This window comes from Lagenorhynchus albirostris, chromosome 9 (assembly GCF_949774975.1).
Source record: "Lagenorhynchus albirostris chromosome 9, mLagAlb1.1, whole genome shotgun sequence".
Classification (NCBI taxonomy): Eukaryota; Metazoa; Chordata; class Mammalia; order Artiodactyla; family Delphinidae; genus Lagenorhynchus; species Lagenorhynchus albirostris.
Window position 1 is genome coordinate 46,672,471 of NC_083103.1, and position 24,149 is coordinate 46,696,619.

At 36.5% G+C, this 24,149-nt stretch overlaps 1 protein-coding gene across 3 annotated transcripts in view; it reads left to right on the forward strand.

Moving 5' to 3' along the window:
- STK33 (serine/threonine kinase 33) overlaps window positions 1–23,911 on the forward strand; it is a 76,770-nt gene extending 52,859 nt beyond the window's left edge. For all 3 annotated transcript variants that reach the window (XM_060159733.1, XM_060159735.1, XM_060159734.1), the window contains 2 exons: window positions 6,291–6,485; window positions 23,271–23,911. In XM_060159733.1, the coding sequence (XP_060015716.1) occupies window positions 6,291–6,485; window positions 23,271–23,489 (414 nt within the window). In that variant the 3' untranslated portion in view covers window positions 23,490–23,911. The remainder of the gene's footprint in view (window positions 1–6,290; window positions 6,486–23,270) is intronic.
- The last annotated feature ends 238 nt before the right edge of the window (window positions 23,912–24,149 follow it).

Sequence of the window (24,149 nt, forward strand, 5' to 3'; positions counted from 1 at the left end):
AGTTTTGATTTGCATTTCTCTAATAATTAGTGATGTTGAGCATCCTTTCATGTGACTCTTGGCAGTCTGTATGACTCACCAGCAATGTGTAAGAGTTCTAGTTTTGCTCCCCATCCTCTCCAGTGCTTATTATTATCAATATTTTTAATTTAGATACTCTGGTAATATATAATGGTATCTCATTGTGGTTTTATTTTTTTAACATCTTTATTGGGGTGTAATTGCTTTACAATGGTGTGTTAGTTTCTGCTTTATAACAAAGTGAATCAGTTATACATATACATATGTTCCCATATCTCTTCCCTCTTGATCTCCCTCCCTCCCACCCTCCCTATCCCACCCCTCCAGGTGGTCACAAAGCACCGAGCTGATCTCCCTGTGCTATGTGGCTGCTTCCCACTAGCTATCTACCTTACGTTTGATAGTGTATATATGTCCATTCCTCTCTCTCGCTTTGTCACAGCTCACCCTTCCCCCTCCCCATATCCTCAAGTCCGGTTTTAATCTGCGTTTCCTGAATGACAAATGAAATTGGTCACTTTTACTTTACTTATCCTTATTGGCCTTCTGGATATCTTCTTTTGTGAAATGTCTGTTCAAGTCTCTCCTCCATTCTTCTATTAGTTTTTTTTTTATTGATTGATTTGTAGAAGTTTGTTGTATATTCTAGATATGAGCCTTTTGTCTCTCACACACACACACAAATAAATATATGTACAATAACAAGCATTGTAAGAAGCTGACTTAAGAAAAGAACATGGAAAGAATTACTGCAGATCCTTGCTCAAGCAGGTGACTTTTGAAAAAGAGTAGGTCATTGGAAATTGAGGGTCTTGAAATTGACTCCCTGCAAACCATCCCTGCCCATACAGCCCTTAGGAAGTCTTCGTTCTTGGTGTACAGTGAGTTGTACACATAACCATTTTAAGAATGTTGGTTTGGAATATATTTTGTTTTTATTTTTCCAGCTTTATTGAGACATAATTTGACATATAACATTGTATAAATTTAAGATGTGTAACATAGTGATTTAATATATGTGTATATTGTGAAATGATTACCACAATAAATTTAGTTACTATATCCATCACCTCACATAGTTTAAATTTTTTTTCTTGTGGTGGGAAAAACTCTTTGAGCAGTTTTCAAATATACATTACAGTATTGAAGGCTCAGCAGCACCTCTACCTAGAAATTCTTAGCAGACAATGGAAATGCACTTCTGGAATAAGGGTAAATTACTAAATTTCTCAGTTTGTTTCCTCTTAAAGAATAAGAATATCAACACCAATTTTCTCTATTCTCATTATTTGCTATACTTTTGAAAGCTAAATCACTGAGATGCCTTTGTTAGGAAAAATTTTAAAGTGGTGCAGAGTTGCTTACTTCAGCAGCCCTTACTACCTTTCTATGCTGCTGCCTTGGCCTCACTGAGACCCATGAGAGCATGTTTGGTGATCTTACTGGGTGCTATCAGTCCTTTGTGAGTATCTGCAACTTACATTATTTCTTTTCCTACATAGTTTATATTAATTTTTAGTCATATAATAGTTGCCATTACCCTTAGTAAATGATTTAAATGGTAAACAAGGCAGGAAAAATAACTTTCTCCCTCTATTCCCTCATTCCCAGTTACTAAAGATAACCATTGTTAAGTCTCTTATGTATTCTTTCAAATACATTCTGAACATTTTTATTATTCACTTTTCACAAATGGGTTTATATTATGCAAACTATTCTTTTTCATCTAATGTATTTTGGGAAGATACACTTATTTTTTTGAAAAACAGTATTGTATCCAAAACTATGGATACACTATTATTTTGCCCCTATGAATATGGAATATTTAAATTGTTTCAGGTCTTTTCTGTTACAAACAATGGTGCAACAAATGTTCTTGTAAGTATATGTTTGCATACTGTGTCAGCATATCTATAAAATATATTCTTAAAAGTTGAATTACTGGTTTGTGAGAATGTGCATTACATATTTTGACAGTTTATTGCCGATTTATCCTCCCATAAAAAGCAAGTAAATGAGAGAGCCTGTTTCCCCATACCCTCACCAACACAGTTTTATCAAACTTAAATTTATGTCCATCTATTAGGTGAAAATTGCCAACTCATTGTTTTTGATTTGGATTTTATTAATTTTGTGAAGTTGAGCATCCTTTTATATCTTTTTTATAAAGATATAAAAAATTTTTCTAATTAAAAAAATTTATTCCTCGGAACATTACAAAATAAAGAGTTCTAGCTACTTACGAAAAGTAGAAAATGATGACCGTAAGTTAAAGACCCAGAATGTTTCCTTTTTTGCTTTGCTGATTTTATGTTTTATACTATCTTACCCCAACTCATACATATCATTCATTCATTCATTAAAAAATACTTGTAAAAGACTTATTGTTTACAGAGTACTGATAGGCACTGTCCTTGAAAAGGCAAATTTTGTTAGATGAGGATGTATGTTTGGGTGCCTATTTGCAGGACCTGTCTACTAAGATTAAATCCAAATCTTAGTATTTGACCAATGCTTCTCCTCTGTGAGTGTTCATTTTTCCAGTTTTTCAAAATGAAGTCGTCTCAAACTGTTAGTTAAACAAGTGGAAATTTATTAACAAAAAGGTTTGTTTTCTACTTATGATAGCCTCAGATTATCAGCCTATTACTGCTGCCTTCTTGCCATTTGCTGCTTCATGGTTGAGGAGTTCAGGGTGTGACCCCTCTTAACACAGCCAGTAAAGGGAGTTCAGAGGTTACTGTTCTGGTGGTGAGGTGTCTCCACAATCTCCAGTGTCCACCCTAACAATTCCACCCATTTTTGTTTGGTTGGTTCATGTGTAATTTCTCTTGAGCCTAGAAGACTCATGACACACAGCTCTGGGCCACTTATTCATTGGTCAGTCCAAGTATCTGATGTAATTCTTCCTCCAACTGTTAGCAGGCAAGAAGGGGCTAGTCTGGTAAGTTATTGGCTGGACTTCAGACAAGAGGGAAAGTCTGGAATCTATACCAACATTTGTGCCCTGTTTGATATCACAAGGGAATATAGGAAGCAAATAGTTAAAAATTTATAAATAGTAGAGTGTTTTTGATGGGATAATGACCCTATTCTAGATCTTTTGCTCTTCTCCCCAGTCTCTTTGCAATAAGAAATAGAGTCATTTGCAGCGTGTCAGTCACCATGCTTTTGTGTGTATATATTGATATATGTGAACCAAGCACTTGAAAGCTGTCTAGAAATGCAGATTCAAGATAGTACAGGTAATCCTTGCTTTGCACAGGAGTGCAGAACCATAAAAATAGTGCAGACTGAAGCTGTGCAAAATGATTTTAATAATCAATGGGAAAAATTGTGATTTTTCCATGCCCTTTAAAATTTTTTGTTAAACATTAAAAACTCCCTAACTGTTGGTTCTAAATACAGAGAGAGAATGAAATAAAAGTAAAGCTAAATTTTTGGTGCTGTGATTTAATATTGAGAGAAATATTGAGAGTTAAAGTATCTTATTTTGGGGTTAAAAACTTATCAAGATTAGTTTAAACAGTGCTTGCCTTCTTATCATACAGAGGGGAGCACCTTTTTTATGCCTTGGTGAATTGTCATACTGTTTTACAAGTTTGGATCAACTTCTAACATTGTATCCTTTGTCTTTTCAATGTCTTGAATATCTCTGTAAATTCTTTAAATGTCAAGTTTTTTTGTGGGTGTCATTTTCTCTGAAGCATCTTCATCCTTCCTCATTTATGTTGATAAGTTTGCCTTCACTAAGTTCCTTTGGTTGCGCATCTAGATTCTCACAGTGGCAGTGGCAGCATTCCCATGGTCAGCTATTTCTTCTATTACTGCATTTACATTTGATTCAAATTTTACTCCCAGTATTATCACTTTTAATTTCTTTGTTGCAGTTTCATTTTTGTTGGCAAATTCCCTGCGAGACAAGGAGGGAACACAACTGCACACATTGCTGTGTGTGTGTGAACTGAATTGCACAGTGTCCAATCACCAACAGACTGTGAAAGAAGTGATGTGATTGGTCACTGATTGTGATGCAGATCTGTAATTTACCTGGTGATCGTGGATTGAAGAGCTAGCAGTGAAGTTTGAACTTTATGCAATTATAGTTAATGTACCATGGTGACTGAAATTTGAACTGTGTTGCTGAGGGACTGATATTATTTAAGTCATGATGAGTAAAATTCATGCATATCAGGACTGTGCAAAGCAAAGACTGCCTACATAAATTGGCTATCACATGGTACTGATTGCATATGATTTGTGTAGTAATTACAACTTTGTTGGGTATGCTGATTATATAGTGGGCTCACTCTTTATAAAGCTTTTTGGAGGTGACTTACAGAGTGTAAATATTTAATCTTCTGTCTATATCAGGACAGGCTAGATTATGCTCTGGTAACAGGTGACCCCCAGATCTCAGTGCTGTTTATGCCTTCCATTGCACATTGGCTGGGAGGAGGGGAGCAAGCTCTGTTTTACTTTGTCTTCACTCAGGGACCCAGGCTGATGGAGGCTCCATCTCTGTGCTTCTATAGTTACTAAGGCAGAAATTGAGAACATGTAAATTACACGCTCTTTCTTCAAGTTTCTACCCAGAAGTGATACACACTATTTCAAATCACATTTTACTGGTCAAAACAAGTCATATCATCATGTTCCAAAAGAGGTGGAGAAGCAAAGTTCTACCATGTGCCTGGAAGAAATGACTCTAGATCCAAAGAGTTAACTTGTAGAGAGTTTATCAGGGAAGAGCAATTGAGGACCGGGATTACAGACATAGATGTCAGATTGTCTCTGTTTTCTAATGAAAGAATTAAGTTGAGGCAAAGTTGTGTGTACTAGTATTCCAGGAGCCTGGACACTGTGGGTTAGTGTTCAAGGTCATGATGAAGCCAGGAAGTTATAATAGAGGCTAGATGAATCACTGGGGTCAAGCAGAGCTGTTGACAGAGCCCTGAAGATCAGAACTCATTTAGATGAGAGCTCTGAGACTATCTGCTGTTCTAAACAATTTCAACTACTTTTTGCTCTCTGAGACTTCATCTGTGCTTCATTTAAGTTGACAACATCTTTGGAAGTTCTGGGATACTTGACGGAGATGACTGTCAACTTGAGCCTTGACGGAAATGTAGGCTACGGGTTGGCAGAAGGCATAGTAAAGGCATTCTGGGAGTAAATGGGTAGAGGCTGCAGAAGTGCAACCAAAAGTAGGATGCTATAAAAGTAGTAAGAATATAGACCTTCTTAAAACAGGATGACGTAGAAGAACCACAGGGAACGAATAGCATAACGATCCTCATTTAATTATTACTATTCCATGCTTAATATTTGTCTGTGTCTTTAACCACGAATATATTGAACTCTACAAATCCTCAACAGTGTACTCAGATGGCTGCCCTTAAGATGCCTGGCCTCATACTATTCTGTATCACTGTTGCTTAATGCTTCAATCCACCCACATATCAAATTAACTTAGATCACTCCATAGTTGTTCCCACACCTAAACGTCCTGTTTTAATCTAAATGTGATCCAAACTTCTTGTCCAAACTTTCTCTACTAGTCTGAGTTAGGAGCAAAACTATTTAAGGCATACCTAGTCTAGCAGGAGGCATTTAAGAATGCATTCATGCATTTCTTGGCATTAAATGGAATATTATATTTGAGAAAAATATAGTTAATATAAAATGGTCAATTTTAGTATGGTATAGCCACATCTGGGGTTAAAACAGTGCACGGAATCCATTATAATCAAATGACCACATTATATCGAAATCTTCCAGTCAACCAAGAGCTTTCAAGTCAAACATCTATATTCTTGGACACGGCACTGGACTAATCAACTGAATTTAGATTTTTTACCTAAACATTTTGATGTTATATAGGCTTACCCAGTAGACTTTGGGCAACTTCTTTCATTCTTTCAGCTTCCCTATTAATTTTCTAGGAACGGCACTGTAAGGGGGTCTTTGGATTCCAGGAACTTGCCCTATGTAGTGGTTCTTTCACACAGCATGCTGCACTATTCTTTTAAACCAGAATATTCTCCCATCCCTAAATTTTGGCATATTGTAAAAGTATTAGTGAAGAGGTCTGAGACATGCCAGTACAAGGAGTATGCTCAAAAGGGCATCCAAAGTTTTGCTATTTATTCAGCGTTATAATTTTTCCATGTGACTTACTGAATTTGTGAGACTATATTACTAAAATATGTAAGAGTCTTCCGTTTTCTAAACTGTTTATAACACCAAAAATTCATTGTTAACATTAGGGCAATATACTTTCTTCGGCGAGACCAACCAATGTGCTAGAAATGATGAAAGAATGGAAAAATAACCCAGGAAGTGATGAGGAAAGTACAACAGATCAAAAGAACAACTGGTCCGGTCAAGAAAAGCTGAAAGGTTACCAACCCAGCAGAAGTATCCATGTCAGGAACTCTTCAGATGAAGAGGAAGGAAAACAGGTAGGAAGAACCAACAAAACAAGTAGGAAGAACCAATTGTTCCATTTCTCCAAACTGTAAAATACCTTCACAACACTTGGAACATTCTTTTGCAACTCTTTTTTATTGTTGGTCTTTAATGGTTTGTAACAAAGGAGACCTGCATGATAAAGACCGTAAAGTTCTTTCCTCCCTTGAAACTATCATGATTTAGCAATGTGGCCTACATGCTTATTTTAGGATCCATGATTATATAGGGCAGGAGTCTGCAAATTTTTCCTGTAAAGGAACAGATAGTACATATTTTAGGCTTTGTGGGCCGTAATAGTCTTTGTCACAGCTTCTCAACTCTGATGTTACAGCATGAAAATAGGCATAGGCAACAAATGAATGAGCATGGCCATGTTCCAGTGAAACTTCATTTACAAAGACAGGTGGTGTGCCAGTTTTGCCTAATGAGTCACGATGAATAATTTTTGTATTTTACCAGGCTACACGATTTGGATGGGTTTATGTATTACCTAGAAAAAGACTTACTAAATTATCCAGTTAGTCGTTTCCAATTTTATGGTAGCTAAAACAGTTTGTATAGTTTTATTATTTACCTTATTAGATCTGAATATAGTTTTATCATTTTTGGTGAATAAAATTTAGTAACATTTTGATTAATTCTAGATTGTGTTCTGCTAAATTGATATCCTGACAATTTACCCAAACCCTTTTTTTTCTTTCATTTCTGTGTTTGAGGAAAAATTGTCTGTATGTTTGTTCTCTTTCTTGTCTTGAGATCTAATCAGCATATTTTCGCTCTTCTTTAATGATTGAACATGCTGCCAGTGGGGGCTGTATTTACCTCCGGAGAGCCCAGACTTCTTGTGAGGAGTTACTGCCTTTCAGTTCTCCAAGGCCTAGAGACGGGCAAGTGGAGAAAGGAACTGAGAGGGTAAATCCTGACCCCCAGCCAGGAAGGTGCAGCGTGGCTGGCCCACTCCGTGCCATGCTAAGAATCCTGTCAGAAATTTGCAGAAAGAGACCCAGTAGAGTGATCTGGTTGATTTTTATTTACTCATTGGGAACTTCTTTGTCTACTTGATAGCAAATGTCTAGATAATAAGCTTGACATTTAATTATTCAGATATTTTGAAACAACCATATTTTTACCATAATATAAACATAGGTTTATTGACTCCCTTTCATCCTCTCTAGTCTGTTAACAACTCCTGCAGTGCTTAGCAGATGTGTGTATTTTATATTCTTGTTAAAAATATCCTAAAAACCCAATGTTTGCATTTCCCGTTAGCTGACTTGGCATTTTATACACACATATACATGTGCACACGCACACATACGTACACATACTCACACACATATACATACACACATGTATATATACTCACACATGTATACACATACATTACACGTATTACATACATGCATCTACTGTATACTCACATATATACAAACACAAATCCATACATACACATGCATATGCACATTGTCTTTTGTAGTCTTGGATTCTGTTTGGCACTGAATCTGACATAAAATATCCTTGTGAACCAAATGTTTGGTTGTCTTCCATCTCCTTTTTCATTGCTCTGTCACTTGTCTCCACCATCCTCCTCCTCTTTCCCCTGCAAGTCACAGAGTGATGGGACTTGCCATGCTCTTCTCAGCTACTTCCAATTAGGGAACAGAAGAATTGGAATTTGAGGTTCTTGTGGATGCTAGAACTATACTCAGTGGATTGAAAATTTAAGAATATAGATTTCTACTCATCAACAAGAAGAACTTTTCCACAATCAGAGCTCACCTGCAATAGCACAGGCTGGGCCATGGATAATAAACCCTACCTTTCAATCATTGGAACCATTCATGCAGACTCTGGAAAGCTACTTGTTATAAATGCTGTGGCAGGAATTTCTCCAAGATGGGTAGGAGTTTGCCCTGGATGTCCTCTAAGGGACTTTCCTATGCTTAGGTTTTGGCTGTGATATCTTGGGAGGAATACCTTACCTTATTTGGGAATTTTTCTGAAAATTGTTACCCCTTAAAAGAAAGACTTCTCATCCATATTAAATTTTTCACTGATTTTTATGAATAAATATTACTTTGTTAATTATATTGAAGTTGAGTTTATGTTAAGAAATTACTTCTTTTATTTTTTTCAAATCTTCATTAACAGTAAATTGTAGAGTATAAGGCCTAACGTGATAACTGAAAATAGCGTAGGCCATTTAGTCTTGAGTCCACACAGGATTCATATAGTAACTAATATTCTTAAGGGTGAAATTTTAATTTTATTAAAAATCATTCTATGAAGGTAGCTCAGTGGTTAAGAATCTGCCTGCCAATGCAGGGGACATGGGTTCAAGCCCTGGTCCAGGAAGATCCCACATGCCGCGGAGCAACTAAGCCCGTGTGCCACAACTACTGGGCCTGCGCTCTAGAGCCTGCAAGCCACAACTACTGAGCCCATGCTCCTAGAGCCCGTGCTCTGCAACAAGAGAAGCCACCGCAGTGAGAAGCCGACTCACCGCAATGAAGAGTAGCCCCCGCTCGCCGCAACTAGAGAAAGCCCAAGCACAGCAACAAGGACCCAACACATATAAAAATTAGTTTTTTAAAAAGAGAAAAAAAATCACTCTATGAATATTGAAATATTTCTCATGGGAAAAATTTATTTGTTAAAATTAGATTATATGGATAATTTGATATGATAAATAATTTATACTTACGAAATTAAAGAGGTGTATATGACTCTTTTTCCATTAAAATATTTGAAATTTGGCTTTACTTTAAATGGAAATCTGCCAGCAGTTCCTGCTTTCCATTGTATCATTGTTCTCTCTTCTGAAGAATCTCATAAATCCATTTAGAGCTCCTGATTTTGTATTTCTCACAAGCCAGTGTCATCATATTTTTTAGATAAGTGGCAAAACACTTGAAAAACCAGCAGAGAAAGTGAGGAATTATTAAAAACCAAAACAGTTGAACTAAGCACCTTCCTCTTTCTCTGAGTAACTGTTCCTTAGTTCCAAATGCCCTGGGCATTATGGAAAAATACAGTGTGTATCTCCTCATTTTTCATGTTTGGACTAAGGTATCACACTTCACTTTTTCAAACTTATTTTTGACTAGTTGACATTTGTTAATGTCCTTTTTTTTTCTTTTCATTTTCAACCTTTAGTCTGTTTTAGGTAATTGCGTTTTTTGAAGATAGAAGTGTTCTCTCTTATATATCGTGTTTTTTACAGGCTGAGTACATCTAGATAACGTTTTGTGTTATTGGTAACCCTCTGAATTCCCTACAATGGGTTCTTAATCTATTCTGTCAGACAGACCCTAGACTTAATTCCTACAGCAGCATTTACTCATCTTCAAATGAGACACTTAGCAGACCATTGCTTATTGCAGGAACATGCCTTTCGACGTTCGATTCTTAGTGATTTCCGATAAGTAGTACGGTACTTTCATTGTTCATTAAGCTCAGAAGACAATTGAAGAGAAGTGAATGTCTGTAATTAAAATGCACCCCCCCATAACCATAGAGGGAGGGACTAGCAACTCTGGATGTGATAGAAGTATATTTGCATTACAGAATTCTTGCTTCATAAAGGAAAAACTTCTTAGTTGTTAAATTGTTTATTGAACACAGTCTTGAATATACTTGTTTAGTGAAAATGGAAGATTTTTGTGATCATTTTTCTTGACTGAAAAAACATGGCCTTTACAGAATCATAGGAGATGGTATGTGTAGCAGATACTTTATCTAGTCTAGAAAGTAGAAAGGCAAGCTGGCTTAGAAGCTTTGAAAATTATTTTGATCAATGAAATGTATTCATTAGCAGTTCTTCAAAGTCAAGGAATATTTGAATTTAAATAAGATTGAAATTAAACGGTTGAACTATGTGGTATATTGACCTGTTGCTGTGAGGAAAAAGTCAAGTTTTCTTAGTATTTTAGTTGAGTAAGATAAAAATTTTCTTTTCTTAACATATTAAATCTTAGTTCCCCGAGCCCATGTGAATCATGTGAAGATTTGGTGCTGCTTCCATGTTTCTGGCACACCTTTACACTCCAATATTGAAGCATCGTAATCTAGCGTATATGCCCAAGCATTCCATTTAAAATATCCTACTGCTTAAAAGCACAAGCTCCAGATCTAGGCTTCCTGGATTCAAATCCTGGCTTCACCACTTATAAGCTTTAGGACCTTGGGCAAGTCTCTAGGCCTCTGTTTCCTCGTATCTAAAATGGGAAAAATAATGACATCAACCAAGGACTAAATGAAATCATGCATGTAACACTCTTGACATATAGTAAGCACTCATTAATGTTAGCTATTATTAATTTTATTATTATGTTGCTAAAGAACCTGCATAGAATATTGCTAAAATTCCATGTTCTTTTTTGTCTGCTTTAAGGCTCCTTTGGGCATAGGTGTGGGAATAAACTAATGAACAAACTAAGAAATATCATTTTCAAAAGTGGTAAGATGATGCTTCCAACCTCATTTGCCCTCTGAGTTTGGTGAGATCCCTAGGGCACTGTGGTAGATTGGATTATTTTTCCCAATTATTTAAAACCTCTGTAAGGGATCTGTACATTCATACCCTTTGCCATGTGGTTTTTCTCCCTATTAGAGTAGATGTATATTTTCTCACCTCACTAATGTTGATCTTAGCTATATGACTGACTTTAGCAAATGAAATGTTAAGAGGTGTGATGTAAGCAGAGACCTTAAAATTGTTTGCATGATTTAGCTTGCTCTCTTGTATTTCTGCCACCTGACGTGAGAAGAACATGACTGCAGAAGCCACAGTTCCTGGAATTATGAAGATCTGTGAACAGACTTGAACCCAGTACAAAGCCTGAAGTCTAGCCTAGCACCACCAAGCAAAAATTAATGTTTATTGTTATAACATACTGAGACTCTTACAGTTCTTTGGTAGGTAGTTGTACAGAAAAGAGTTAACATAGCAGGCCTAAACTGCTATCCTTGAAAAGGCCTGCTTGCCAGGTTGGCCCTTGGCTGGCTTTTGGGAACTTAGATTTTGGAACAGTGGCTACCATTAACTGATAAGAATGATTAATTGTGCCTAAACTGTGCAAACAATATGGTTTATGCTGAACACCTGCTTTCCTTCTGGGAGTCTGGGATTTTGCTAGGTGCTAGGCAAAGGTTGCCTACATGACCAGCTCCCAATAAAAGCCGTGGGTGCTGAGTCTCTTAGAGCTTCCCTGGTTGACAACATTTCACATGTGTTGTCATAACTTGTTGCTGGGGTAATTAAGTGCATCCTATGTGACTCCTGGGAGAGGACTCTTAGAAGCTTAAACATGGTTTCCACTGGACTTCTCCTCAAGTGTCTTTTCACTTTGCTAATTGTGCTCTGCATCCTTTCACTATAATAAATCATAGCAATGAGTACAACTATATGCTGAGTTCTGTGAGTCCTCCTAGTGAATAATGGAACCTGGGGACCTCCCAAACACAGTAGCATAGCTGCAGCAATAGCTGACTAATACAGGTACTAGTTATTCGTTGTGCTAACATGAATTTTGACCTGTTGTTGTTTGATCTAGTGCTATTGGCAATTCCCGTTGCTAGTTTGGATTCATAGGCTTCCGTAAACAATAAGGCTTTTGTCTGTACTTCTATTCCCAGTAGAATCTCCTGTGTAAGGCTTAGGTTTCACCACGGGTTTAGCCAGACGTCTATGGTTGAAGGGATATATTAGTGAATCCTTTCAAATCATTTCCCTGCTCTCCCAAGCCTGGCTTCTGCTCAGCTCCCCTTAGAGATTATAGCTTCTAGTATATGCTATGTATATTTTCCCCTGTGGAGAACCAACCCATTGGGTTGGGTTATAAAAAATATTGCTTCAATTTCAAATGTATTAATTTGGTTCCACTCATCTCTTATCCTGCCTTTATGCTATAATTGTCACATGTATTACATCTATGTAATTATAAACCCTACAAAACAATGTTTTAATTTTTGCCCTAAATAGTTGTATTTCCAAGACATTAAAAGGAAAATTGTCTTTTATATTTACCCAGATATTTACCATTTCTGATGCTCTTCTTTCCTTTCTGAAAATCTAAGCTTCCTTTTAGTATCATCTCCCTTCAGCCTGATGAACTTCCTTTGCATTTCTTGTATTGCATGTCTGCTAGTGATGAATTCGCTCAGTTTTCTTTTATCTAAAAATGTCTTTATTTTGTCTTAATTTTTGAAGGACGTTTTCTCTGTTTACAGAGCTCTGGTTTGACAGGTAATTTTGGTCCACACTTTAAAGATGTTATTCTTCTGCCTTCTGGAACCCAGATTCTCTGATAAGAGGTCACTGGTCATTTGAAATGTTCTTTTCCTATATGTAATGTGTCACTTTTCTCTGAATGTTTTCGGGATTCTCTCTTTATCTTTGGTTTTCAGCAGTTTGACAATCATATTGCCAGGAATGTGCTTCACATTTATCTTGCTTGGGATTTGCTGAACTTCTTGAATCTGTATTTCTGTCTTTTGCTAAGTTTAGGAAATCCTGTGATTACTTTTTCCTTATTTTTTTCTGAGAGTCTTAATTACTGGTATGTTAGACCATTTGATATTGTTGAATAAGTCCCTGAGGCTGTATTGATTTTTTTCAATCTGTTCTTTAAATTGGATACATTCTATTGATCTGTCTTCAGTTTTACTGTTTGCTCTGTTGTCTCCATGTTCCTGTTAAACCTATCTGGTGAATATTTAATTTCAGATATTATATTTTATTCTAAAATTTTCATTTGGTTCTTTTTTATTATTTCTATTTCTTTATGGAGAGCTGCTTTATTCACCAAATAAATTTTCACTTTACATCATTGATAATAGTGATGATAACTGCTTTAAAATCCTTGTTTGCTAATTCCAATATCTGGGTCATCTCAGGGTCTGTCTCTATTGATTGTTATTTCTGTTGAGGAATTTGAGGAATTTTGGATTGTATCCTAGACATTGGAAATGTTGTGTTGTACCGGCTCTTGATTTGACTATGTTCCTCCAAAAAGTGTTGACCTTTCTGTTTTAGCAGGCAATTAGTTGATTGGATAAAAACTGAAAATTGCCTCTTAGCCAGCAGTTCAAATCTTAGGTTGGTTCATTTATCTTTAGCTGAGCAGAATTTAGGATTCCCCCTTTCTGGCTATCTCCTTTAAGGAATTCCCTCACTATTCTTTGGTGTCTGTGGTTGCTTTGAATTCCATCCTTTAGTTCTTTAGATCAGAGAGAGAGAATTGTGAAAGCATCTGGGGTAGAGGGTGGGGGCACGTTGTCATCAAAGGAGCAACTTTTGACAGCCCAACAGAAATAATGGAAGCCAGAAGACAAAGGAATTATATTGTTAAACTGCTAAATGGAAAACAATACAAAACAAAAAACCTGCCAACTTGGAATTCTGTATCTGGTGATAATTTCCTTCAAAGATAAAAATAAAAAGGTTTTCAAATATGTAAAAGACGAGAGAATTTTTACCAGCCTATCTTACTATAAGAAATACTAAAAGAAAAGTATCAAGGTGAAAGAAAATGATCCCAGATGAAAGTAACTGTAGGAAAATATGAAGGGCATTGGCAAAAGTAAATATGTGAGTAAATATAAAATAATGTTGACTGTTTAAAACAGTAGCAATAATAATAAGAACTAAGCTTTCATCTCAATAAGCTAGAAACAGAACATCAAATTAAGCACCCTCCTAACAAAAATAGTAGGAAGGAAATAATTTTTAAAAGAACATATTATGACTCATTTAATGCTAATACATTGGAAAACTTATATGAAATGGTCAAATTCCTTTAAAATACACCAAAACAGATACACAAAAATAGAATATTTAAATAGTTCTATTCTTATTTTTTAAAAACTGAATTTGTAATTGAGAACTTGCAGGTGTAGAAAACTCCAGTCCCAAATGATTTCACTGTTAGTTCTTCCAAATATTTAAGAAGGAAAGAGGAGAAAGCTTATGACACAAACTGTTGAGACTATTTCCCAACTCATTTATAAGGAAGGCATAACATTATGATCAAGTGTATAGTATATTCCAGGAATGTAAGTTTGGATTAACATCCAAAAATCCATCAATGTAATTTACCATATTAATAAGTAAAGGAGAAAAGCCATATAGTTATCTCAATAATTTTGAAAAAACCATTTGATAAAATTCAACACTCAAGCATGAGAAAAACCCTCAGCAGATTAGGGACAGATGGGCACTTTCTTTTACATACTAAGGGATTTTTACCAAAAGAAAAGAAAACCCCTCTAAAGCTAATATAATTCTTAATGGTGAAATATTGAACACTTTTCCACTGAAGATAGGAGATAGACAAGGATGTCCTTTCTACTTTTTTTTTTTAACATTGTACTACAGGTCTTAGCCAATGCAACAAGGCAAGTAAAAGAAATAAAATTATATAGATTGGAAAGGAAGAATAAAACTGTGGCTACCTGTAAATGCCATGGTTGTGTACATAGAAAATCCCCAGGAATCTTCAGAAATTGAACTTAAAGTGCAAGATGCAAGATTTGTATACAAAACAATGAATTGTATTTTTATATACTAGCAATGAACAATTGGAAAACAAAAGCTTTTTAAACCATTTAACATATTATTGTAAAACATAAAATATTAGTGATAGATCTAACAAAATATATGTGAAATATATATACCAACCCCCACACCATATTGCTGAGTGAAATTGAAGAAGGCTGACATATATGGAGAGATATACCATGTTCATGGATTGGAAGATTTGATACTATTAAGATGTCTCCCCAAACTGATTTATAACTTTAAAGCAACCCCAAGTGAAATCTAGGGCTTTTGCTTTTCTGATAGAAATTGACAAGTTGATTCTAAAATTTATTGGGGAATATGTAAGACCTAGAACAGCCGAAATAACTTGAAAAGAACAAAGTTGGAGAACTTATATGATCTGATTTCAACATTTACTGTGTAGCTTCAGTAATCAATACAGTGTGATATTGGTTTAAGAGCAGATAAATAGGTCAATGAAACAAAATCGAGAGTCTAGAAAGAGACCTACACTTACGAGGTCAGTTGATTTTTTACAGATATTTCAAAGCCATTCAATGGAGAAAGGATAGTTTTTTCAATAAATGGTGCTAGAATAATAGTACATCTATATGGGAAAATAATAACTTTGACCCCCCCCCAGCTTACACTGTATACAGAAATTAGTTTAAAAGCTAAACTATAAAGCTCTTATGAGAAAACATAGGATAATATCTTCCAACCAGAGAGTAGTCAAAGATTTCTTAAAACACAGAAAGCCCTTTAAAAATGGACAAAATAGACTTCAGCAAAAGTAAACATATTAGCTCATCTAAAGCATATTAAGAAAAGAAATAGGCAAGCCACAGACAGGGAAAAAATATTTGCAATAAACATATCTGACAAAGGACTTGTATCCAGAATATAAAGACAATTCCTACAACTCAATAATAAAAAGACAACTAATTTTTTAAATGGCCATAAGACTTGAACAGACACTTCAGATAGAAAGATATATCAGTAGTCAATAAGCATATAAAACAAGTGCAACATCATTAGTTATCAGGAAAATGCAAATGATATCAGGGAAAGTTACAATGACATATCACTACAATCTTTCTAGGATGCCCAAAATTTAAAAGGACTGACAACTCGAAATTTTAGCAAATGTTGGAGCAACTGGAATTTTCCTACATTGCTGGTGGGAATACAAAATGGTGCAGTCCTTTTGGAATACAGTTGGGCAGTTACTTATAAAGTTAAGCATTTACTTAGCATTTACCCAGCAATCCCAAATGTAAGTTCAAAAAAGGATTAGTAGAATATGTTTATAGCAGCTTTATATAAAAAAAGCCCCAAACTGGGAACAGCCCAAATATTCATTAATAGAAGAATGGATAAACAAATTGTGACATATTCATACAATGGAATACTGCTTGACAGTAAAAAGGAATGAACTACTAATACACAGATGAATCTCATAAATGGTATAATACTATGAGAATCTATAACTATCTCAATAAAAATTTCAATTAAAGCATGTTGGGGCTTCCCTGGTGGTGCAGTGGTTGAGAGTCCGCCTACCGATGCAGGGGACACAGGTTCGTGCCCCGGTCCGGGAAGATCCCACATGCCGCGGAGCAGCTGGGCCTGTGAGCCATGGCCGCTGAGCCTGCGTGTCCGGAGCCTGTGCTCCGCAACAGGAGAGGCCACAACAGTGAGAGGCCCACGTACCGCAAAAAACAAAACAAAACAAAATTTAAAAAGCATGCTAAGCAAAAGAAACAAGGCACAAAAGAGTACATACTGTATGTTATTTTGTTTATATGAAGTTTTAGAAAAAACAAAAGTAATTTATGTTGAAAAATGTCAGAACACTTATAGCCCCAGGATGGGAGGGAATTGACTGGAATGTGGCATGAGGGAACTTCTTGGGTAATTGTTCTATTTCTTGATTGGGGTGTTGGTTATATAGCTCTATGCATTATCAAAACTCATCAAACTATACTTTTGAGATTTGCACATTCTACTGTATGTAAATTATACTTTAATTAAAAAGAAAAGAGAGATATTTATATCTTTCTCTAATTTACAAGTTAGATTTTGTTTTCATTAACGCCATAGAAGGCCCTGCTCTTTATGTGGGTAGGCTTATATAAGAAATCTATGTTTGGAAGTCAATTTCTCTTCTTCCCTTTGCTTTTTTTTCCCCCTTCCTCTTCCTTCCGAAAACCACAAGAATGTGAAAGAAAGTGGGTGACCATTGCAAGTAAAACTATAGCTGAAAACTTATATCCGAATATTCTGTCACTTGGACCTTGTGCAGGCCTATAATTTGAATGTGTGACTCTAGAAATGGTTGCTATGGTGATAAACCACTTGACTTAAATAGCATGTATTTTACTCAAAATTTAGAGAAATGGTAACAGTTTCTAGTAACTGTGCACTGGTATTAACTTGCAGGGATATGCCTAGAGCTTACAGGTTTTGCGTCCATTATCACCAGATGAGTTCATCAAGTTGAAGTTATGCCAGTGAATAATGAAATATGTGTGTTTAGCCCATTTCTTCTGGTTATATATCTCCCCTTGCACACATGGAACCCCCATTTCAAGATTAATAATATCATCTGGAGAAATCAGGCCCAGGGTGCTGAACCACAAAAAGATGGAACCAGAGGGAACCTTGTAAGGTCATCTTTTCTATCATTGTGCCTCTAGTAGGAATGACTATTCTTCAGCAGTCCCACATGGTAAGAGTCTGTCAAAGATGAGGAACAACTGAAATGCTGCTTGGGGGAACCCCTGGTGTAACCATCCTGACTGCAGCACTCAGAGATGCTGTCTAGCTTCCCAGCACTGAAATCTTACCCCTTCTGCATTTTAAAATTGTGATTATGTGTGTGTGTGTGTGTGTGTGTGTGTGTGTGTGTGTGTGAGAGAGAACCTCCACTAGCACATCAGTAGCCTGTCTGTAAACCTTCTCTGGTCCCTTTATATCTATTCAGACTGGTTGTAGTATTTCAGATATGAATTCTTCATGATAAATAAGGATAGAAGAATTTTTTTCTTTGATTTCTAAGATGCTTTCTGATGATAGCCAGGTTCTCTTGGTCACTGTGAAATGGTATATTACAACAGTATCTTTAGAGAACAGTTTACAATGATTTTTAAATCCTCTCTTGGAAAACAGTCTACAGTGTTTTTTAGATCCTCTTTTGGACTGATAATTATGACCAACAGTCTGATAATGATCATTTAGATAGACTCTTTCCCCCTAGAACTGAATATTGAAATTTCTCTCTCATCTTTCTCCCGCTTTGTACAATCTTATGGGAGCTCATCACCTTCTATACGCCTTTCATGACCCGGAAGATCTTAGTAACTTCTGTAGCCTTGGCAATTTCACTTTCAGTTCTCTGGAAATTTCACTTTCCATTTCTTACAAAACTGTAAAATTGCATCAGTTACAGCAAAGATCCCTGAAGAATCCCATCAACTATGAGAGAAGAAAAATAAAAACTTAAAATTTAGGTAGCCTATCACTTACAGAAGAAATCCTTTTAAAAATCCTAGAGAAAAGCCTGGAAGTTGGAATTCACCTTGGCTGTTTATATTCCAAGGAGATGAGAGGCTTGGCTCTTGGTGAAGAAAGCTGTAACTTGGCCTGAAGGGCATCATGTGGGCCAGCCTTCATCCGTGTTTTATTAGCATCAGAGAACGGTTTTAGTGAGGGGATATTTAAGTAGGGAGACTCAGTCTTTAGGAAAGCTCTTAGGATTCTGATTCCTAAATAATGGTACCCTAAACTTAATGAAACTGCAAATTAGCAAAGAGAAATGGTAAAGTACATACATAATATTTTACAAGGTACACACATATACACAGAAGCTTTTAAGCATTTGCAATAAGTATTTGCATTTAGGTAAATAGGCTTGCATTGATGTTACCAGGGAGTTAAGGAACAAACATTGTGATTTGTTTCCATGCAGCCAGTTTTAGGCTGATTTTGAAGCTCAATTAAGATATGGTTGACTAAAAATATTTGCAAGCAATGCTACCAACAAGGGATTAATTTCCAAAATATACAAAAAGCTCATATAGCTTAATACAAAAAACCCCCCAAAGAACCCAATCATCAAAAAATGGGCAGAAGACCTAAATAGACATTTCTCCAAAGAAGACATATAGATGGCCAAAGACACATGAAAAGATACTCAGTATCACTAATAATTATTAGAGAAATGCAAATCAAAACTACAATGAGATATCACCTCATACCAGTCAGAATGGCCGTCATTAAAAAGTGTACAAATAATAAATGCTGGAGAGGGTGTGGATAAAAAGGAACCCTCCCACACTGTGGGAATGTAAATTGGTACAGCCATTATGGAGAACAGTATGGAGGTTCCTTAAAAAACTAAAAATAGAGCTATCATATGATCCAGCAATCCCACTGCTGGGCATATATCCAGAGAAAACCATAATTCGAAGAGATGCATGCACCCCTGTGTTCATAGCAGCACTATTTAAAATAGCCAAGACGTGGAAGCAACCTAAACGTCCATCAACAGATGAATGGATAAAGAAGATGTGGTTCACACACACACACACACACACACACACACACACACACACTGGAATATTACTCAGCCATAAAAAAAAAGAATGAAATAATGCCATTTGCAGCAACATGGATGGACCTAGAGATTATCATATTAAGTGAAGTAAGTCAGACAGAGAAAGGTAAATATGTAATATCACTTATATGTGGAATCTAAAAAAATGGTACAAGTGAACTTATTTACAAAGCAGAAATAGACTCACAGACATAGAAAACAAACTTAGGGTTACCAAAGGGGATACTCGGAGCAGGGGGAGAGACAAATTAGGAGTTTTGGATTAACACATACATGCTACTATGTATAAAATAGGTAAACAACAAGGACCTACTGTATAGCACAAGGAACCATACTCATATCTTGTAATAACCTATAATGGAAAAGAATCTGAAAAAGAATATATGTATAACTGAATCACTTTGCTATACACGTGAAAGTAACACATTGTAAATTAACTATACTTCAATTAAAAAAATAGATTCATAATAACAAAAAAGTGGTTGACTATATTAGTTTTAATATGTATTAAATACCAAACTGAAAAAGAAATAAGAAAATAGGTACTCATAATGTTGCTGGTAAGAGTATAAGTTGGTACAACTGCAGTAGAAGGCAATACAGTGATGTCTTGCAAAATCACAAATCCATACAACTTTTAACTCAGAAGTTCTACTTCTAAAATGTATATCCTGTAGATATATTATTTACACATGTACACAATGACACAAGTACAAGGTTATTCACAGCAGCATTATTTTTACTAGTTAAGATTGGAAACAACCTGAATGTCCATTCTCAAGGAACTGGCTACATAAATTATGGTACATTCAAACAAGGGAACACTGCATAGCTGAAAGAAGAATGAGAGCTCTTTTATGTATTGACATGGAATGATGTTCAAGATAATTGTTAGTTTAAAAAGATCAAGGGGGCTTCCCTGGTGGGGCAGTGGTTGAGAGTCTGCCTGCCGATGCAGGGAACACGGGTTCGTGCCCTGGTCCGGGAGGATCCCACATGCCGCGGAGCGGCTGGGCCCGTGAGCTATGGTCGCTGAGCCTGCGCGTCCGGAGCCTGTGCTCCGCAACACGAGAGGCCACAACAGTGAGAGGCCCGCGTACCGCAAAAAAAAAAAAAAAAAAAAAAAAAAGCAAGGTGTAAAAAAGTGTTTACAGTGGGCTACCATTTGTGTAAAAAAGTGAGAGTAAAGTGCGTCAATATATGGATTAGATTGAACCATATGAAATTGCCATTATTAGGCTGTTTTGACCTGCAAAAATGATGACGACTTCCATTTGGTTCCGCCTAATATTTGCTTGAAGTTCCATAAAATCTCTTCAGAAATGTGCACTGTAAACTGATAGTATTCGTTGTCTTGGATGGGAGGCAGAGCTGAGTTAACTAGGGGGCAAGGAGGAGATTTTGAACACTGTGAATATTAAATCATGGGGATGTACTACCTATTTAAACTGATTCACTTAAAAATTATATATAAGTAAATAAAATAGATAAATGTGGCTGAGTAATATCATTTTCTCATCTTGCTCTAGAATGAAACTGAGAAATACGTTCCTACACTGACGCTTAGTTTAGTTTAGTTTCCTTTTTCCTTCCGCTGTGCCAGAAGATGCTGCAAATTATCTTAAGATATCTTATCCAGGAAGAAATCAGAGCCTTCAGTGTTTTTGAAAAAAAGAAGACAATATCTATATCACTAATCCTGCCCATAGAGACTTTCTGAGTATTTCTTCCCAGTGACTTCAACTTCTGAGTCTACTTTAATGACGCAAGTACATTAATTAGCAAATGGAACAGTGAAGAAGAATGGAAATGTTAAACCAGATATGAATATGAACACATTAAAAAGAAAATGACTGAGTCTCTATTCCTATTCTATAGATTATTTGTTGTAGTGGACATGATGAAAACCATTTCCCCAACTACTCAGGTGATAACTCAAGAGGTGGAAATGTCAAAAGAGAGGTTAAACTTAGATTCACCTTTTCAAATGATTTGTATGTCAAGTGACTTAAATTTTTATGAATTGAAATGTCCAAGCTAGGGACCAGTTCTGTACTAAACAGAGCAGCTTGTCTTTAGCTGGACACTGGAACATGAGGGGTGTTGCTAAACGTAAGGAGTTTTCAAGGAGAAGACACAACCTGTATTACTGAAGGCTAACACATTTTGTTTTCTGTTTCTTGAAAGAATACACAGAGAAGCAACCCAGAAATTTTCCTGAGAAAATGCATCTATACAGAAAAGGACCTTTTTACTTTTCCAAATATATACAAATTAATTTTTCAATGTGCAAAATTACCAGCTCAAGAATTAGCATATACTGTTATAAGGTCATACAAGAATGATAGTTTGAAGAAGCACCTATTTAAGGACTGTCTGCAGTAAGCAAACATCTGGTAAATTTTCTCTTTTCTCGAAATAGAGGTACCAAAAATCCATAAATGACCTGAGGTTTTGCTGCAGCCCTGGGAGTTCATTTATTCATTGGACAAATACGTACTGCTACTGCTACTGTGTATAAAACATGGTCACTTGTATCACAAGAGTGATCAAAAAACAACAACACACGCACACACCAGGCTTATTTGTTTTGTGTTACATGTAATCTTTTCACATTCTTTGAAAATCGTTAACCTGGTTATTAACTCATGTGTATGCTTTCAGTTAACCAGAGTATTAAACTTATGAGCCCTTTCCGAGCTCATTCTGTGTAAATGAGAACTCGCTGCATCTATAGCTCCTGTCTCATCCCCCATCCTGCTTGTGCCGGTCTCCTGAGACGTTCTCTGCTATTTTAGAACTCTATGCCCAGCTTCATTTAATGGGAAGTGAGCATTTCTAAAATGGGTCTAAGGTCAAAATGGACTCTGCTTCCCTCACAACAGCAGGATTAGAGACCGTTTCCTCCACTGTGGGGTGCAGTGACCTGAGAAAACACAGTTGCCTGTTAAAATTCCTTCTACTTGTTTCGTGCTTTAAAGCTCACAGAGTACTTTCGTGGCCACCACCTTAGTTCATTCTCATAATAAGCCCATGTAGTAAATGTGCAAATACCATTTTCCTCATTTAACAGTGAGGCATCAAGACTACAAAAGGTCTTCAGACCTGCCCAAGTGGTGTGACTGGGGTTAGAAGCCAGTCCCTGGAATCAATGCAGAGAATGGTGAGCATGTGAGGAGTGGGCCACATGCAGCAACTTTATACCCAGGTTAGAAAGAATAATCATGATGTGCTTGTCAGGGAATCCACACACATGTCAAAGCTCATCTAGAAATCCGGAAAGATGAATGATTACAACTGTGTCCAGATGGACTTGCCTATGTGAATGGTACCAGGTATTTACTTTCATTTTGCAGGGCAGTGGATTTGAAGTTGTGCCTGTAGTTTGCTCTATCCCAGACACTAAACAATTCCGTTTTCTTGAAGATGCTAAAGGAGCTTTCTTTGGCATTCGATAACAGTTTCACAGTGTGATTAGTTTATATCTCACGTCCGAAGAGAGCTCCAACTTGCACATCCTAGACAACTTTGTAGCCCCTCGCTTCTTTGAATTGATGTAGATTGCTTTGTGTCTGCAAAATTAATCCAGGCCTTTTTTTTTTTTTTTTTTTCTAGCCCACTGCTTATGAAAAGACTTCTGTGCCCAGTAAGAAGGAAAACATGGATGACTCGGACATGAGTTACTCAAGTTACATATCTAGCAGACTCCCTTCAGTTGAACTCAAGGGAGAAATAGAGAAACGCCCCACGACTTCAGGGCAAGGAACAGCACCCAGAGGCACTGCTAAATCCATTGCCCTGCCTAGAACCAAAAAGAAACTCAAACAACGCTGAACAGTACAGAAACAGAGCTGCTCTTTCTAGTGCAATGAGGGTTTAGGAGGGGAAAAGGACAATAGTATGCCGAGCTTTCAGCGTTTCAGCCGCTCTGAGCCCTGCCAAGTGTTTGCACCAGTTTTAAAATTGAAGCAGTCAACTCCAAAGTGGGGTTAAAGGACAGCCAGCAACAGGCCTGATGGCTTGTGCAGCTGAAAGCAACTCAAGGTGTTTTCGAGAGTTGTTCAGAGGAGTGGATGCCCTCAAAGCAAGGCTGTGGGCACACTTGTCCGGTTGTACTTCAGATTCTTACATTTAGGCACAATTATTTGTAGGGGAAACTGAGAGCCAGAACCTCAATGGAGGTTCCAAATGATTATGTGCACTTTGCACTAGAAGATTTGTTAGGAAATTACTAATAAACTTGTCTATAAGCGTAACAGCAGAAGTGCTTCAGCCATTCACGTGTGTTCTTGTAATTTTAGGTTGCTGTAGATGGTTTAAGACAGCTTATTTTAAATGTAGAAAAATAGATTTTGTAACTGTTTGCCATTAACATGCTGCTAAATTCCCAACGTATCGATCGAATCAATAAAAAACCAGATGTCACCCACGCACGTTAATTTTTACGTGAACAAGAGGTGACTATAATCAGGTCCTCTAAGCCCTAAAAAGCAA